Source organism: Microcaecilia unicolor, chromosome 1 (genome assembly GCF_901765095.1).
Source record: "Microcaecilia unicolor chromosome 1, aMicUni1.1, whole genome shotgun sequence".
In the NCBI taxonomy this organism is placed as follows: Eukaryota; Metazoa; Chordata; class Amphibia; order Gymnophiona; family Siphonopidae; genus Microcaecilia; species Microcaecilia unicolor.
The window spans coordinates 317894498-317914143 of record NC_044031.1 but is presented as its reverse complement, the minus strand read 5'-3'; the positions used below and the strand labels follow the sequence as shown (position 1 = coordinate 317914143).

Below are 19646 nucleotides of genomic sequence, written 5' to 3'. Positions count from 1 at the left end.
CTTTTCTGGAAGCAAGCAAGACACGGGAGACACCCTCCGACAGACCCAAAGAAGCAAAGTCTACGCTCTCAACATCCAGGCCGTGAGAGCCAGAGACTGGAGGTTGGGATGCAGAAGCGCTCCTTCGTTCTGGGTGATGAGGGTCGGAAAACACTCCAATCTCCACGGTTCTTCGGAGGACAACTCCAGAAGAAGAGGGAACCAGATCTGACGCGGCCAAAAAGGAGCAATCAGAATCATAGTGCCTCGGTCTTGCTTGAGTTTCAACAAAGTCTTCCCCACCAGAGGTATGGGAGGATAAGCATACAGCAGGCCTTCCCCCCAATCCAGGAGGAAGGCATCCGATGCCAGTCGGCCGTGGGCCTGAAGTCTGGAACAGAACTGAGGGACCTTGTGGTTGGCTCGAGATGCAAAGAGATCTACCAAGGGGGTGCCCCACACCTGGAAGATCTGGCGCACTACTCGGGAGTTGAGCGACCACTCGTGAGGTTGCATAATCCTGATCAACCTGTCGGCCAGACTGTTGTTTACGCCTGCCAGATATGTGGCTTGGAGCAACATGCCGTAACGGCGAGCCCACAGCCACATGCTGACGGCTTCCTGACACAGGGGGCGAGATCCGGTGCCCCCCTGCTTGTTGATGTAATACATGGCAACCTGGTTGTCTGTCTGAATTTGGATAATTTGGTGGGACAGCCGATCTCTGAAAGCCTTCAGAGCGTTCCAGACCGCTCGTAACTCCAGAAGATTGATCTGCAGATCGCGTTCCTGGGGGGACCAGCTTCCCTGGGTGTGAAGCCCATCGACATGAGCTCCCCATCCCAGGAGAGACGCATCCGTAGTCAGCACCTTTTGTGGCTGAGGAATTTGGAAAGGGTGTCCCAGAGTCAAATTGGACCAAATCGTCCACCGGTACAGGGATTTGAGAAAACTCGTGGACAGGTGGATCACGTCCTCTAGATCCCCAGCAGCCTGAAACCACTGGGACGCTAGGGTCCATTGAGCAGATCGCATGTGAAGACGAGCCATGGGAGTCACATGAACTGTGGAGGCCATGTGGCCAAGTAATCTCAACATCTGCCGAGCTGTGATCTGCTGGGACGCTCGTACCCTGGAGACGAGGGACAGCAGATTGTTGGCCCTTGTCTCCGGGAGATAGGCACGAGCCGTCCGAGAATCCAGCAGAGCTCCTATGAATTTGAGTCTCTGTACTGAGAGAAGATGGGACTTTGGGTAATTTATCACAAACCCCAGTGGCTCCAGGAGTCGAATAGTCATCTGCATGGACTGTAGAGCTCCTGCCTCGGAATTGTTCTTCACCAGCCAATCGTCGAGATAAGGGAACACGTGCACTCCCAGCCTGCGAAGCGCTGCTGCTACTACAGCCAGGCACTTCGTGAACACTCTGGGAGCAGAGGCGAGCCCAAAGGGTAGCACACAGAACTGGAAGTGACGTGTGCCCAGACGAAATCGCAGATACTGCCTGTGAGCTGGCAATATCGGGATGTGCGTGTAGGCGTCCTTCAAGTCCAGAGAGCATAGCCAATCGTTTTCCTGAATCATGGGAAGAAGGGTGCCCAGGGAAAGCATCCTGAACTTTTCCTTGACCAGATATTTGTTCAGGGCCCTTAGGTCTAGGATGGGACGCATCCCCCCTGTTTTCTTTTCCACAAGGAAGTACCTGGAATAGAATCCCAGCCCTTCTTGCCCGGATGACAGGGGCTCGACCGCATTGGCGCTGAGAAGGGCGGAGAGTTCCTCTGCAAGTACCTGCTTGTGCTGGAAGCTGTAGGACTGAGCTCCCGGTGGGCAACTTGGAGGTTTCGAGGCCAAATTGAGGGTGTACCCTTGCCGGACTATTTGAAGAACCCAACGGTCGGAGGTTATAAGAGGCCACCTTTGGTGAAAAACTTTCAACCTCCCCCCGACCGGCAGATCGTCCGGCACGGACACTCTGATGTCAGCTATGCTCTGCTGGAGCCAGTCACAAGCTCGCCCCCTGCTTTTGCTGGGGAGCCTTGGGGCCTTGCTGAGGCGCACGCTGCTGACGAGAGCGAGCGCGCTGGGATTTAGCCTGGGCCGCAGGCTGGCGAGAGGGAGGATCGTACCTACGCTTACTAGAAGAGTAGGGAACAGCCCTCCGTCCCCCATAAACAGTCTACCTGAAGAGGTAGATGCTGAAGGCTGCCGGCGGGAGAATTTGTCGAAAACGTTATCCCGCTGGTGGAGCTGTTCTACCACCTTTTCGACCTTTTCTCCAAAAATGTTGTCCGCTCGGCAAGGGGAGTCCGCAATCTGCTGCTGGATCCTATTCTCCAGGTCGGAGTCATGCAGCCATGAGAGTCTGCGCATCACCACACCTTGAGCAGCGGCCCTGGACGCAACATCAAAGGTATCATATACCCCTCTGGCCAGGAATTTTCTGCACGCCTTCAGCTGCCTGACCACCTCCTGAAACGGCTTGGCTTGCTCAGAAGGGAGCTTGTCCACCAAGCCCGCCAACTGTCGCACATTGTTCCGCATATGGATGCTCGTGTAGAGCTGGTAGGACTGAATCTTGGCCACGAGCATAGAGGAATGATAGGCCTTCCTCCCAAAGGAGTCTAAGGTTCTGGAGTCTCTGCCCGGGGCCGCCGAAACATGCTCCCTAGAACTCTTAGCCTTCTTTAGGGCCAGATCCACCACACCAGAGTCGTGAGGCAACTGAGTGCGCATCAGCTCTGGGTCCCCATGGATCCGATACTGGGATTCGATCTTCTTGGGAATGTGGGGATTAGTTAATGGCTTGGTCCAGTTCGCCAGCAATGTCTTTTTTAGGACATGATGCATGGGTACTGTGGACGCTTCCTTAGGTGGAGAAGGATAGTCCAAGAGCTCAAACATCTCAGCCCTGGGCTCATCCTCCACGACCACCGGGAAGGTGATGGCCGTAGACATCTCCCGGACAAAGGCCGCGAAAGACAGATTCTCGGGAGGAGAAAGCTGCCTTTCAGGGGAGGGAGTGGGGTCAGAAGGAAGGCCATCAGACTCCTCGTCAGAGAAATATCTGATGTCCTCCTCCTCCTCCCATGAGGCCTCACCATCGGTATCAGACACAAGTTCACGGACCTGCGTCTGAAGCCGTGCCCGACTCGACTCCGTGGGAACACGGCCACGGTAGGAGCGTCGAGAGGTGGACTCCCTCACCAGCACCGGCGAACCTCCCTCCGCCGACGTCGTCGGGGAGTCTGCCTGGGAGGCGGCCGTAGCCGGTACCGCAAGCGGTACCGATACTGGAGACCTCACCTCGGGCAAGGGGCCAGCCGTCGCCTCGACGGTACCGGTGGCGCAAGCACCCCCAGTACCGGAGAAGGGCGCAACAGCTCTCCCAGAATCTCTGGAAGAACGGCCCGGAGACTCTCGTGCAGAGCGGTTGTGGAGAAAGACTGGGAAGCCGGTGCAGGCGTCGAGGTCAGAATCTGTTCCGGGCGTGGAGGCGGTTCCGGGCTGTCCAAGGGGGAGCGCATCGACACCTCCTGAATAGAGGGTGAGCGGTCCTCCCGGTGCCGATGCCTACTGGGTGCCGACTCCCTCGGCGACCCAGAGCTCTCGGTACCGAGACGGGAAGGAGACCGGTGTCGATGCTTCTTCGACTTTTTCAAGCGAAGCATGTCACCGGAGCTTCCCGGTACCGACGAGGAGGACGTAGATTCCTCGGGGCCGAGGCCGAAGAAGGTCGGTCTCGGGGGGGCTGTACCGCAGGAGCCGTCAGGGCAGGAGGAGACCCACCCGAAGGCTCACCGCCACCAGCAGGGGAATGGACAGCCCTCACCTGCACTCCAGATGAAGCACCACCGTCCGACGACATCAGCAATAGCGGAGGTCCCAGTACCACCGACGTCGACGCAGCCTTTCGATGTCTCGGTACCGACGATGCAGGAGGTAGAAGCCTCGATGCAGTCGATGCCGATGCAGAAGCCGAAGACTTCGATGCTGTCGACGTCGATGCACTCGACGAGTCCCGTGCTGTTGTCGTCGAAGAGCCCGAGAACAACGCGTTCCCCTGGGCCAATCTCGCTACCTGAGTCCTCTTTTTCAAAAGAGCACAAAGACTGCAGGCCTGCGGGTGGTGCCCAGCCCCCAGACACTGAAGACACGAAGCGTACCTATCAGTGAGCGAGATTACCAGGGCGCACTGGGTGCACTTCTTGAAGCTGCTGGAACTTCGATGACATGGGCGGAAAAATCATGCCGGCGAAATCAAAATTCGCGATGATGACGAAAGGCACCAAAAAGAAGGGAGAAAAAACCTGTACCGAGGCCAAATAGGCCGGTCCCGAAAGCGAAAGGAAACTTCGCGGGGGAAAAAGCTGGAAACACGGGAAAGGGGTAAAGACCGATCGGTCTCTCTCTTTTTTTTTTTTTTAGTGAAAATCGCGAAGACGCGTGAGGTCAACTTGAGGGGCACGAAACGGCGCAAAACATGACCGTCGCAAGCGCGGACAAAAGAAGACTGACGAACACGAGCCGGTTCGGGCAGGAAGACGGCCGCGCATGCGCGGTGCGCATCGGCGCGCAAAGGCTAGCAAAGGCCTTTGCTAGTGAAGATTCCAATTGGAGGGGGATGCCGTGGACGTCACCCATCAGTGAGAACAAGCAGCCTGCTTGTCCTCGGAGAATTCTAACTGTAATTCTTCCTCTCAAGTTATTTATATGATTTTGTGCCCTTGCAATTTAGTTTATATAGGAAAGAGAAAACGTATGGTAAAAACAAGGATTATTGAGCACAGAAGCAGCATCTATAGACAAAATCTTAGTGCTCCACTTGTACAGCATTGGATTGGAGTGGAGGAGTGGCCTAGTGGTTAGGGTGGTAGACTTTGGTCCTGAGGAACTGAGTTTGATTCCCACTTCAGGCACAGGCAGCTCCTTGTGACTCTGGGCAAGTCACTTAACCTTCCATTGCCCCATGTAAGCCGCATTGAGCCTGCCATGAGTGGGAAAGCATGGGGTACAAATAAAAATAATTGATAAGGATCATTCTATCAGTGATTTAAAGTTCTTTGTTCTTAAAGTCATTACTTTCAGATGGAGAGGAGATGTGGACCAAATATTGCTACAAAGAGAATAATGCTTCATTTTTGAATTTAACTCGGTTCAACCATTTTGACTGAACCAAGAGACCAAGGACAGACATTTTTTTTATATTTACTCAAATTTTTACCACAATTCACTTTTTGTTTATCAATCCAGTAGTTTTCATTTCATTTACCCCCCCCCCCCATCAGCTTATTTATATTTCTGACACTAGCCTACCATTTTTTAATTTCTTTTAAATTGTTCTACTGGTCTGTCTTAGCATTTGCCTTTTAAACACTGCACTGCTTTTTTTAACATACGTTGCTGTTCATTTAAAACATACTGCGCCAGCGTCTCTCATTTTAAGCACTTCACAAGTGTTTGCTCCTGTTTGAAATTATTCATGGCCACATATGAAATCACAAGTCAGTTCCTCTTTCTTCATGAGTATCTCTGACATCACTTGCATATACTTTAGAGTGGATGTTTTTTGTGCCTTTTTTACATTTAAAAATTTGGCTCATCAGACCACTTATTCTTTCTTATTGAGGAGTGGCCTAGTGGTTAGGGTGGTGGACTTTGGTCCTGAGGAACTGAGTTCGATTCCTGGCACAGGCAGCTCCTTGTGACTCTGGGCAAGTCGCTTAACCCTCCATTGCCTGCCGCATTGAGCCTGCCATGAGTGGAAAAAAGCGTGGGGTACAAATGTAACAAAATAAATAAATAAACTGTGCTGCAACACTTTGGTTCAGTTTGGCATTTTTGGAGATCATTATGTAAGTTTGCTTCAACATTATTTTGTTTTATTTTCTGGCTCAATTCACCTCACCTTTTCGTCTTGTGTTTTCCTGCATAACTGATTTCATGGAGGGACTGTCCTATTTTCTAATCTTTTTTTGCACAGTTTGGCTTTTCTTCCCCCCCTTTTTTTGGTTGGCAACTTCCTGTTTTACAGATTACACGAATGCTTCATTCTATTGAGTATGCTTAGCGCTCCACTGTTTTTAAAGACGGTGGCTCACTTCTTGCTTTTCACCAACAGCGTCTTTAATTTTCTCTGTAAATTTTTTTTTTTATTTCACAGCTTTCTGTCCACAGTATTTGAGTAGTTCCGCTTTCATCTATTTCATTTTTGGTTATTGAATTGTCTGAACTAACATTTATTTACATTCTCTCCTCCATAGCATTTATATTTGCTGTCTGAGTATCTATGTTTGATTGGCTTGATCTTTACACACCAGCAATTCATTTCAAGGTATGTCGGAAAGGGTTGCCAGAGTGGTGATTTTTAATAGTGTTACATTGATGTTTACATAAAGATGATTTATGTCTTCAGCTCTGGCCTGATGTATTAGATATGTATTTCTTCACAGACATGTTCAAATAAGTTGGATTATACATATGCTTATGATCATTGGGTATTATTCATGCTTATATGTTTTAATTTCATCTAATTTTTATGCTCTTTGGTATTGTGTATTTATATTGTGTTTTAAAGCATTGTTATATTAGCTGTATAATCTATTGTCCTTTTGTACAGTGTATCTCTTTATGTTTATATATGAAAGCTTTATTATTTGTTTCTAGCTCTTCTGACATTTTTATAACATTTTTTCCTGTTATTTTTACTAGAGAAATTTGTGTCTACTCTCCAGTTTTTAACCTCTTTTATCCTCAATTAACATGCAAATCATTGTTTTATTGAAGTATTATTTACTATTTATCTATATTTATTTCCTCAGTATTTTTTTTACTTTTTTTATGTTTTTTGCTGCTGTTTTCAATTTTTATGTGTATATTTATTGTTTAGAACTTTGACTCCTGACTTAGGCATTATTGTTGCCGAAACACGGCCATGTCAGGTCTTGTGCTCGTTATATTATGCTGGTTGGAATAAAGTCTGTTTGATTTTCTGAAGCTGACTGCATCTCTTCACTTCATTTACTCTTCAGAACTGGTTTTCAAACCAGACACAGAGAGAGGTGCAAGAGGTATTCAAGCAGTTCTTGTATAAGGAAATGAAGGGGATCTAAGATCTTGCCCTTACACCAGATGGCAAACCACCTCAATTTAAATGAGTAACACCTCTTAGTGGAGTCTTCCTGAAAGCCAGCAAGATGCGGGAGACTCCCCCCTCTGGCAAATCTAAGAATTCAAATTCTATGCTTTCAACTTCCAAGCTGTGAGGAACAGGGATTGGAGGTTGTGATGCAGAAGGTATTCCTTGTTCTGCATGATGAGAGTTGAAAAATATTCCAATCTCCACAGATCTTCGGAGGACAACTACATAAGAACAGGAAACCAGATCTGCCTCAGCCAGTAAGAAGCAACTAAGATCATATATCTCTGGTCTTGCTTGAGTTTCAGCAAACTGTTCTCTACAAGAGGTATTGGGAGGGTAGGCATATAGAAGACCTCCCCCTGATGTAGAAGAAAGGCATCCAAAGCTAGTCTGCCATATAATTTGAGCCTGGAACAGAACTAGAGGACTTTGTTGTTGAGATGAGGGCAAAGAGTTCCAGCAAGGGGGTGCCCCACCCTCAGAAGATTTTGCAGGCTATGCTCATGTTAAGAGACCACTTGTGCAGTTGCAAAGCCCTGCTCAGTCTGTCCGCCAGGCAGTAGCCCTTTACTGCTAAGTATGTAGCTCAGAAGACCATTCCTTGAAGGAGGGTCCACTGTCACATCCCCACACAAGGGGTACGATCCTGTACCTCCCTGCTTGTTCACACACAACACTGCAACCCAGTCATCCACTTGAATGAAAATCATTTGGTTCTGTAGTCGATCTCTGAAAGCCTAAGCCTTTACAGCGTTTTAAACGGTCCTGATGTCAAGGAGGTTACCATGGAGATCTATTTTCTGAACAGACCTCTCTCAAATGAAGACGTGCCAAGGAAGAGTGACATGCACTGTTGAGGCCATATGGCCCATCAATCTCAACATTTGCCGAGCTGTGGCCTGCTTGCTGCTTCGGACCTGCAAAGCGAATGTTGTCAATGTCTCTGCTCTCACTTGTGGAAGAAAAGCCCAAGCCTGCAATTTATCAAGCAGGGTTCCTATGTACTATCACTGAACCGGAAGAAGGTGGGACGGGGTAGTTTATGATAAACCCTTGTAACTCCAACACCTGAATAGTTAGGGCGCACTGACTGTCACTCCCTCTTGCGATGTGGTCTTGACCAGCTAATTGTCCATACAGGGAAACACATACTTCCAGTTTACACAAATACGCTGCAACTACTGCTAAACACTTGGTGAATAACCTGGGAGCTGAGGCAAGGCCAAATGGCAGCACGCAATACTAGTTGTGGCATTTCCCTATTCAGAACCTAAGATACTTCCTGTAACTGGGAAGTATCAGAATGTGGGTATAGGCATCTTTTAAGTTCAGAGAACTCAGCCAATCTTTTTCCTTAATCATGGTAAGAAAGGTTCCCAGGGAAATCATCTTGAAATTTTCTTTGATCAGGAATTTGTCTAGGGCCCTTAGATCTAGGATGGGACAAAATCTCCCCATTTTCTTAAGGAAAAGGGAAGTACCTGGAATAGAATCTCTTTTCTTCCCCTGGTGGAATGGGTTCGACAGCACTGGCCTGTAGAAGGGTGGGGATTTCCTCTACAAATACCTGCTTGTGCCAAGAGCTGATGAATGATGCTCTTGGTAGGCAATCTGGTGGTCTTTCAACGCAGGGCATAACCGAGACAGACTATTTGAAGAACCCACAAGTCAGAGGTTACAAGGGGCCACCTGTGTTGGAAAAACTTCAGCCTCCACCCTACCAGTAGGTCATATGGGACAGTTACTTTGAGTGCAGCTATGATGTCCTGGAGCCAGTCCCTTGCTTCGAATGGGGAGATGGCTGGGACTCCTGAGGATGGGACCAGTGGGGCCAAGAACACTGGGCCTGGGGGTTCTGAGCAGAACGAGAAGGCAGCAGAAACCTACACCTTTGAGAATAGTGGGGTCACCTCCTAGGCCCACTAGAAAACTTCCTAGATGAAAAGACTGCAGCTGTAGTTTGCCAAGTCAGGGTCTAGATGGTATTAGTATGTTTCTTTACAAGGTCAGTGACATCTTCCACCTTGTTCCCAAAAAGACTGTCTCCTTGGCGAGGTATGTTCGCCAACCTCTCCTGAGCTGCTGGTTCCAGGTCAGAGACACATAGACATGAGAGTCTGCACATCTCCACACCCAAGGCAGAAGAGAGTCTGGATGCAATATCAAAAGAATCATATGAATCCTGGTCAGATATTTCCTGCACTCCTGCTGCTTACTGACTAACTGGTGAAGCCTCACTACCTGGGGGAGCTGAGGCATGAGTCCTGGAGCTCCTAGTAGGTTTGAGGGCACATTCAGAAACCAGAGAGTGGTACGGCAGTTGTGCCCTCTCAAATCCTTCTGGATATGATACTGCATATCCACCTTCTTAGGTGTGACCTGCACTGAGAGAGGAGATGCCCAGTTTTTCGTCAGTGCATCTTTAAGGATAGGATGCAATGGTACTGTGACCCCTTCCTTAGGAGGTGACTCACAGTGAAGGTATTCCATAAGACTCCTCCTCTGAGAAGCAATGAGGGTCTTTTTCTGAGTTCCATGACCAGTCTCAGTCAGACTCCTCACTGTACTCAGACCGGACTCAGTGAGACTGTGCCTGTCTCGGCTCAGTGGAACCATGTCCATACCCCAAAGAGCACTGGGGTACAGCCCTATCCTCAGACTCCAGGGAAGCTTCCTCCCCCAATGTTGAGAGCAGTACTGCATGAGTTGAAGTCGACAGCCTTCAAGGCACCGGTACTGAGGATCATGCCAAGGCATGGTTGGAGCATCAGGAAGAATCTAGGGCTGATGCGCAGTTGGTGCAAGTGCCCTCGATGCCTGAGGAGATTGCAACTGCAGCATTTGTGCTAGTTCCTCCCTGAGCACAGCTCTGAACCACTCATTGAAGGAAGGCATCAGCAAAGGTGGGGGAACCAGGAAATAGGCAGCATGAGAAGGCATCAGTACCAAACCGGGGGGCCCTTTTACTAAGCCGTGTAAGCGTCTACACTTGCCCAATGCACGCCAAAATGGAGTTACTGCCCGACTACAACGTGGTTCTTGCGGTAATTTCATTTTTGGCGGGAGTCCGATACGAATGTCTGAAAAATATTTTTTATTTTTGAGTGCATGTAGCAGACACACACCAAGTGGCATTTGACGCACATAGGTCATTACCACCCGGATTCTTACTGCCAAGTCAATGGCTGGCAGTAAGGTCTCAGACCCAAATGGACGCGTGGCAATTTTGATTTTGCTGCACGTCCATTTCTGGCAAAAAAAAAGGCCCTTTTTTACAGGTGCACTAAAAAATGGATCGGTGAGCGCCCAAAACCCGTGCCTACACTACCTCAAGCCATTTTTCAGTGCACCTTTGTAAAAAGACCCCTGAAAGCAGGAACCTTGGTGCTCAGTCTTGCACAATGACATCTCTATCAAGAGGGGCAGCACTCCTCTTGGTGCCGGTGCTTATTGGGTACTGGTGATACCGATGCCCCAGAGCTCCCAGTGTCAAAGAGGATCGATGCTTATACTTCTTGGGCTTCCCTAGATGCTCAGCATTGACGTCCTTCAGTGTTGCTAAGGATGACATTGAACCTATATGCAGCCTCGGTGTCAGGTCCAATGTTGACCAGTCCCGAGACCTACTTTCAGCACCTGATGCTGAGAGAGGTGGAGACCTCCTCGATGCTGGTGTACTCCCAGTGGTAGTCGAAGTCTTAGCAGTCATCGAGGTTGATGCTTCCAGTGCCAAGGTTGATGGATCAGCCTTTGACAGTGGCGTTCCTAGGGGGGGAGCGGTGGGTGCAGTCCGCCCCGGGTGCACGCCGCTAGGGGGGTGCCACCCGACTGTTGGCGCCGCTCGTTCCGTGCTCCCTCTGCCCCAGAACAGGTTACTTCCAGAGCCCCCCCCCCCTCCCCCCCCCCCCAGCAGGTAAAAATGCACCCCGGGGGAGATGCATCGGCGATCCACCCCGGGTATCAGCCGCCCTAGGAACGCCACTGGCCTTCGAGGAGCCAGCTTGGAGAAAAGGCAGCTGAGACGAGATATGATAGAGGTCTATAAAATAATAAGTGGAGTTGAATGGGTAGATGTGAAGAGTCTGTTTACGCTTTCCAAAAATACTAGGACTAGGGGACATGCAATGAAGCTACAACGTAGTAAATTTAAAATGAATCAGAAAATGTTTCTTCACTCAACGTGTAATTAAACTCTGGAATTCGTTGCCAGAGAATGTGGTAAAGGCGGTTAACTTAGTGGAGTTTAAAAAAGGTTTGGATGGCTTCCTAATGGAAAAGTCCATAGACCATTATTAAATGGACTTGGGGAAAATCCACTATTTCTGGGATAAGCAGTATAGAATGTTTTGTACTTTTTTGGGATCTTGCCAGGTATTTGTGACCTGGATTGGCCATTGTTGGAAACAGGATACTGGGCTTGATGGACCTTTGGTCTTTCCTAGTATGGCAATACTTATGCACTTATGTAAAGGTCTCTCCTGCTGAACCTGCCACTCCCTCTGTATCCTCAACTGCATTTGCAGAGAGAACAAGAGTCACCCAATCCACCAAGAGTGTGGGTCTATCACGGAAATCACCCGATTACACTGGATGCACCTTCAGAAGCCACTGGGGGGGGTCATCTTCTTGGACATCGAGAAAAGAATTTTGGTCAAATTAAACTCCTGACCTGTGAACTGTAAAAAAAGGGCAGCATTCAAATTGAGGTCGGTGCTCCGGCCTAAACAGGCTTACCAACTCGCAAAAAAAGAAAGGAAACTTGTAGAGCCAAAAACTGTACAAAAATTAAAGAGAAACAGAATAAAATAAAGAGGAAGGAAAATAATCAGGAAAAGGACAAATATACCTGCATGGGAAGGCACTGAAAGGAGAACACGATGATGTGTCCTTCCTGCCCTGCGGAAAAACAAAGACTGAGGGACCTGCATTCGTGCGGCGGGCAGGAAAGCACCAGCGCATGTGTGGTAGGATGCTGCTAGAAAATTCTACATTAATCTCACTAGTCAGTGTCCACACCAGGCTCCACCAGATGATGTCACCCAGCGGTGAGAATACAACTGGCCTGCTTGTCCTCTGAGAAAATAAAACACACTTACCCTTTCCATTTACAGTTAACGTGGATGCACTTGTCATGAGTGGAAGGTGATGCTGTGGTACTAATGGCTGTGTCCTTGGTCTGCTTCCCATCCTAGCTCTTTCTGCACCTGGTCCCAATAAAGCACCAACTGGTTTTTCTGCAGCCACTTCCGGGGCTACAGAGTCTTGATCCGGTTCCATGTGATCCAATTTATCAGGACTTACATTTTGAAAACTTACATTTTGAAAACCAGCTAAAGTCCTGCTTTTCATGGGACTTTTTGGCACAAGAATCTTGATACCTGATCTAGCAAAATCCATATTTTTCCTATTAGAAAGTGAATGTGAAGGGCTTCTGTAGAATTTTTGACTGCTAACAAAAAGCTGACTTTTTGATTCACAGTCTTTACTAACCCCTAAAGATTTTGGGGATGTCTTTGTAAAGGAACTATTGGTTGACCTAGAAATTTGTTTTCTGGCATTATTTGGAGAGGTCCGGTTTGTCCTGGTTAATGTGCTGTCTTTTGGTTTTTCATTGTGTCGTCTATTAAACTCATGGATATATTCTTCACAATTTACTAAGTGCTGTTCTGGTTCCCATGTGTCATCTTCACTGTTGTATCCTTTCCATCGAACCAAATATTCTGTTTTTCCCTTTTTATTTTTCCTCTTGTCAACAATTCTCTCCACCTGTGAGGGAGAAAATTCAGACATTACATATTGAGCATGAAAACAACAATGACAACAGGTAACTTCAATGTGAAGTCCAACAGGATGCTGTGGTAGCTACAGATAATTGTAACAAAATAATGAAATATGTATTTATTTAAAGAACTCTCAGCTTGGACAAACCTGCAACAATATATCTGCTGTCAGTATTAGTTCTGGGGTTTTTTTTTAATCCAGGCCACATGTACAGATAATTTTGGCTGTTTAAACTGTTAAATGGTCAAAATTTATCAATTTTTAAAAAAAGGGGAGGGAGGCATTCCAGGAATGGTTGAAAACATGCTCATTAGAGTGGCTAAATGAGTAACATGTCCATTTAAGTGATGCTGCATATATAGGAGAAAAACGTTAAAATTGGTATCTTGTCCATTTAATTTATTTATGCATTTCAGCAGTGCCACTTAGATAATGCCACCAAAAATCTGTGTAAATTTAAATAGATAAGATAACTTTCAATTATGAAGCCAGCCTGTGGGTTGAAAACTGGCCAAGGCTTTTTGTACTAACTTACCTAGAACAGAGTTTATAAATGAAATATATAAGGCTTTTTAAAGCCAAATTTACACAGAAAAAGAGGATGTTATCCACTGCTGGTCAATGTAGAAATACAACTTGTTATCTCATTGCAAAACCAAGAGCTTAATTTAAATTTTGGTACTATTATTCTCCAATTCTTCTTGTTGCACCACTGTGATTTCCTCTTCAGGTAAAGACAAACCCTGGCAGCCATGCACAATTTAGACAGCACTCTGCCTGTCCCCACACAGTATTAGCACCTTGGGCATTTTAAAAGCTCATGGATCCTGCAGGCTGATCTTACAATGTATAAGATCAACACATCCAGCCTGCAAGTTCTGAAAATGCTTTTTCCTATGTCATCACTGTGTGGATCAGCAAAATTGGAAAGCAGGCTTCTGCCACACAGAGACAGAAGTTTGTAGCAGAGACCTTCACAAAACTCTCTCTCTCTGCCCACTTTCCTAGCACACAGTATTACATTTTAGGCTTCTATTCTTGTTGTTCATAAATTGTAAATCACGGTATTTAATTTCTCGCTATTTAGGTATTCTTTAAGAGTGCAAAATATTGGTGTGTGTTTATTGGTATTTTTATGCCATGTATACCTTATCCGGTGGATTCAAATATGTATGTTTGTATCACTTAGCAGTCAGCACAGAAAAAGCATGAAAACTGAATGAAGTATACAAGAAAAGCCAGGGGAGGGATAAGAGAATACTAGGAAAGGTGGTACTTTTCCATTATTTATCCAAATAACACCTATTAAACCACTGCATGCATGTTCTATGGTATATAAGAGGATGTGATGGGTGAGCAGTGTGTGACTAATGCAGGGTAGAAAGGCAGGAGCGAGAGAAATCTGCAAGTGAGTGCCAAGGAATGAAGAAGTGGCAGGGGCCAAATTTAAAGTGAATGCAGAAACTGCCCCATCCCCTCTCTTTCCTGTGTAGCTTGAATGTGTAATGGCATCTTTGAAACAGCACAGACAGCAAAAGATGGTCCAAGGAAGGAGAAACAGTCAAGAATGCATCAAATTAAACTTCATTGAAGAAGGACCCGACTTTGTCAAGTTTTGACAATATTGGTTCATCAGAGATCTATAAACATCTCTCTATATAAAACGCACCTCCAACGTTCTAATGAAGCCTCCACAAGTCCCAACGTTCTAAATCCATGGTGGTGTAGATCAAAATTCACCCATGAGTGTTTGCCCCGCCCTCGCGTCAAACGTAATGACGTCGAGGGCGGAGCAATGGCACTCAACCAATCGCATCGCTACACCCTCGACGTCTTCACGTTTGACGTGAGGGCGGAGCAGACATCAATCTACACCACTACACAAACGTTGGAACTTTCAGAGACTTCAAAAGAACGCTGGAGGTGCGTTTTAAATAGAGAGAAGAGAGATGAGGAAAACCGATAGGTGGCTGAAGGGGGGGGGGGCAGGGGAGAGTGCACAATCACTGGGTGGATGCAGAGAAGGAAGATGGGGGGGGCAGGGGCACAGCACAATCGCTGGGTGGCTGCAAGGGGGGCAGGGAAGCGAGCAGATTCGCTGGGTGGCTACAAGGGGGGCAGGGAAGACAGCAGAATCGCTGGGGGGGCCAGGGGACAGACCAGAATCGCTGGGTGGCTGAAGGGGGGGGGGCAAGGGAAACAGCAGAATCGATGGGTGGCTGTAGGGGGGGCAGGGAAGAGAACAGATTCGCTGGGTGACTGGGGGGGGGCAGGAGAGAAAGCAGAAACGCTGGGTGGCTGCAGGGGGGCAGGGGGAGACAGCAGAATCGCGCACACACTCTGCCTCACACACACACTATCTCTGTCTCAGAGACACACTCTCTCTCTGTCACACACACACACACTTGCACGGTGCTGCAAACCACGCAGAGGGGGGAAGAGGCAAGAAGACCTGAAACCACAGGGAGGGGGGGGAAGGGGGAGGTATCTCTGTCACACACACACTCTCTCACAGTCAGTGTATTTCTCTCTCTCACACAGTCTCTCACACTATGTATCATACTGAATCACATTCACTCTCTATGTGTCACACAGTCGGTCTCACACACACTCTCGGTCTCACACATTCGCTCAAATACACTCTCTTGGACTCACAGAGAGTATGTGTATTGCACACATACTCTCGCACACTCTCTCACACACAGTGTATCTGTGTGCAACACACTCTCTCTCACAGTCACTGTCTCTCACATACACACTCGCACACAATCTCTGCCTCACACACACACTCTATCTCTGTCACACACACACTCTATCTCTGTCACACACACACTCGCACATTCACTCTCTCTCTCACTTGCTCACACAGTCACTCTCACACACACTCTTCTCAAGCAAACACACTCCCAGGAAAACCTTGCTAGCGCCCATTTCATTTGTCTCTGAAACGGGCCTTATTTACTAGTGTCAATATAAAAAAACAGATAAAACCAAATAAAAAAATTATAATATGACAAAAAGTTATATAAAAATAAACAAACAAGACAAAGACAAACAAAGAATTATCATCAAATTCCTCAATACAACATTTAAAAATTTGCCTCAGCAGAAAGAATCATCCCGTAAACAAGCAAAATCAAACAATACTGTTAAGGGACTAATGTAACACATTAAACTTATAACAGGAGTTTTAAGAAATAAATCACAATGGAAAAAGTACGTGCCACAAAACATGAATATAAAAAATAAATGCAATATAATTTTTGGGGTACCCACAAGAACAAAAAATGAGTACATTAAATCATCCAAACATATAAAATATTTATTTCTCATTTAACCTTTGCTATACCTAATAATAATTCAATTAATACTGTCCAATTTAGAGTCACAATTACATAAAATCACAGTTTCACAGAAATATGACAGCAGATAAGGGCCAAATGGACCATCCAGTCTGCCCATCCTCAGTAACCACTAGCTCCTCCTTTTCCTAAGGGATCCCACATGTCTGTCCGATTTATGAGAAGCTCAAAAAATAATAGAGCTGGTGCCATGCATTATTAAACTGAATCTTCAGAATAAGGAACAAAAAAAAATATATAATAAAAATATAGATAGATAGATCGATCGATCAAGATCAATAACTAAGCATAAAAAGGCAAAAAACCCTTACAAATTCACAGTACAACAAAAAAACCTTTTGTGTGCTACTGGGCAAAAAACATTTGTCCTATACTAAATTCAGTGTGCGTATTCCAAATCTGAAGTCAGAATTGTTGTAACATGTCAGGAAATTTTGTTATGCATAAGTTTGCCCAAATGAATTAATCACTTGGAAAGCATTGAATAATTTTTTTACAGAACAATTACCTGATCTACATCAAAGTTTTCGTAGTAAACAGTATATGAAAATGTAATGGAATAACAAAATTTCAAAAAAGTCTCATATTCCAGTTTAAAAGTTTTACTTCAGCAAGGCCCAGTACTGTTAAAAATGCTTCAGGCATCTGCTTTTGCGTTTGTGACTGGTCATATTTTCCCGTTGCAAAAACCAGCAGTAGTCCCCCATCATGTTGGGATTCCAGCGACCCTGATATCTGTTCTCCATTGTAGAAATGTCTTTATGGAACCTCTCTCCATGTTCGTCACTTACGTGTTCCAAATTGGGTGGGAAAAAAATTAAGATGGGAATGTAAGAAAAGCATTTTCAATGACATTTGGCAGCCAAGTTGTTCATATGCTTTAAGCATGTTGTCTACTAGTTTAGCATAATTTTTAGCTTGTCTGTTCCCAAAGAAGTTCTGCACTACTAGCACAAATGCATCCCAAGCTGCAAGTTCCAGAGGGTTGAGTTTTGTTCTGAATGTGTCATCATGCATTAGTTTGTTGATTTCGGGGCCAATTACAAAATCTTTTATTAAACCAAGTTTAATGTGAAGTGGTGGAAGATAAACTTGAAGTGGATCGACCAGTGATTTGTGTTGTACATTGTACCGACCAACTGTGTGCTCGACTCTGAGCGCCACTGCCTCATTTTGTAATGATTTTTGTCATCACGACTGTTCCATAGGCACAAGAAACACATATGCTTCGTGTACCCTAACTGTAGGCCAAGCAGCAGTGCTACCACTTTCAGGTCAGCACAAATATTCCATTTATGTTCAGAGTATTTGATCATTTTCAAAATTAACTCCATAGAAGCATGGGTCTCTTTCATTCCAACCCCATGAGCCAATGGAACAGATGGCTTTTCATTACCATTGTGCAACAAGTCAGCTTTCAAACTAGTTTTGCTAGAGTCTTTGAATAGCCTCCATTCATCGGGAACATGTGTACCATCTAACTGTATCATAAGACCATTTACATCAGTACAGAAACAGACATCGCTTTCCATTGCATAGTATGCAGCTAACTTTGGTGTGTTGATGATGAAAGTGTGAAGTTGTGGTACTTCGTTGTAGCAAATTCCATTCCCGAAGTCTAGAAGCTAGCAGTTCTGACTTTTCTTTAGATAATGACAGATCTCTTACCAGACCAACTAAATCTGATTGGCTCAGCAAGTGCGGCTGACCCTCCAGTTGTTCTACATCAGGAAATACATCATGCCAATCAACATCTTCTTCTTCATCAGGATCAGAAGCATCAGTTTCAATTGCCGTTCCTGCTGCAGGAGGGGCAGGCACTGAATTCTCTACATCGTGTGGTACTGGTTTAAGAGCAGACTCACAGTCAGAATACACAATTTGTGACTTGTTTCTTTTTGAATATCCGGCGATTTTAGTCATGCAAAAATAACAGTCTGAATGGTGATTTTTCTGCTCACGTTAAACCATCGGCACTGCAGAAGTCATTCCTTTCCTTTTACCATTCAACCACTGCATTAGCCCAAAGTAACACACAGTGCAACAAACATGAGGTGCCCAGCTTTTATCCTGATCTCCAATTTGACAGTCAAAGTAATACTTGTAAGCGAGGCGCACTCGCTTTGTCAGTTTCTTGCGCTGATCAGTGTATTTGGCACATATGTAGCAGAAATTGTCCAGATCGTTAACACATTTGCGTCTATCCATCTTGCCTTATATACTTACTGCTGACACCAGCCAATAGACCTGTCTGAGCGCCGGGCATGTCCGTTGGAATATTTCCAATATATAATGCATTAATATTATAAGTGAATAGGCTTTGCATGTATAACTTAAAATCTAGACGTGTTAGGCAAATTCAGAGTTCATATTTGGAATCGGTGGATTCAATTTAGTATAAATCACATGTTTTTCTCTCAGTAGCAAAATCATTGTTGCGTTGTGATATGAATATATGAACTCTCCACAAATAAATAAAACATAAAACAAAGAAAAGTCTGCTATTGAGATAGAGATGGGGAAACCACTGCTGGCCCTGGGATTGGTAGCATTTGGATTTTTGACAGGTACTTGTGACCTGGACTGGCCACTTTTGGATACTGGGCTAGATGGTCTGACCTGGTATGGCTATCCTTATGTTTTAAAGGTACAGAAAAATAGAAAATCCAACTAACATGTTAACTATAAAAAGATTAAAACATCACATCTATCACTTTTTCCAAATAAACCAGCACCAAAACTTTGCAAGATAACTTAAGACTATTGACTATACTACAGATTTGGAAATAATAATTTGTTCATTTGGATAAAACACGTTATCTTGCTTATAGCCAAATCACTGAGGGGCCCTTTTACTAAGCCACACAGGCACCTACGCGTGCCCAACAAACGTCAATTTTGAGTTACCATCCAGCTAAGCTACCGCGTGGTCCTTGCGGTAATTTCATTTTTGACGCGCATCCACTATGTGTGCTGGAAAATATTTTTACTTTCTGGAATGCAAGCGGTAATCGGCCTTTTACGCATGTAGACCATTACCGCCCAGTTACCGCATTAGACCTTACCGCTAGGTCAATGGCTGGCAGCCAGGTCTCAGACTCAAAATAGATGAGTGGCAATTTTCATTTTGCCGCATGTCCATTTTCAGCAAAAATTTTAAAAAAGCATTTTTTACAGGTGTGCTGAAAATGATTCTGTGTGCGTCCAAAACACGCGTCTCCACTACCGGAGGCCATTTTCCCGCGTGCCTTTGTAAAAGGGCCCCTAAGCATTTATGAGATCCCAAAGCAAGGTTTCAACCAGAAAAGATTTTATTTTATTACATGGTTGTTTTGCCTGATATAGTTTATTCTATAAATATCATACCCATTGACATGATATTT

At 45.7% G+C, this 19646-nt stretch overlaps 1 protein-coding gene across 4 annotated transcripts in view; it reads right to left on the bottom strand.

Moving 5' to 3' along the window:
• Positions 1 to 19646, bottom strand: part of CDYL (chromodomain Y like) — a 313720-nt gene that overhangs the window by 172701 nt on the left and 121373 nt on the right. For 3 of the 4 annotated variants that reach the window (XM_030208727.1, XM_030208718.1, XM_030208709.1), the window contains one exon: positions 12217 to 12886. The exons of the other annotated variant lie outside the window; for it this stretch is intronic. In XM_030208727.1, the coding sequence (XP_030064587.1) occupies positions 12217 to 12886 (670 nt within the window). The remainder of the gene's footprint in view (positions 1 to 12216; positions 12887 to 19646) is intronic. 4 annotated transcript variants of the gene reach the window in all.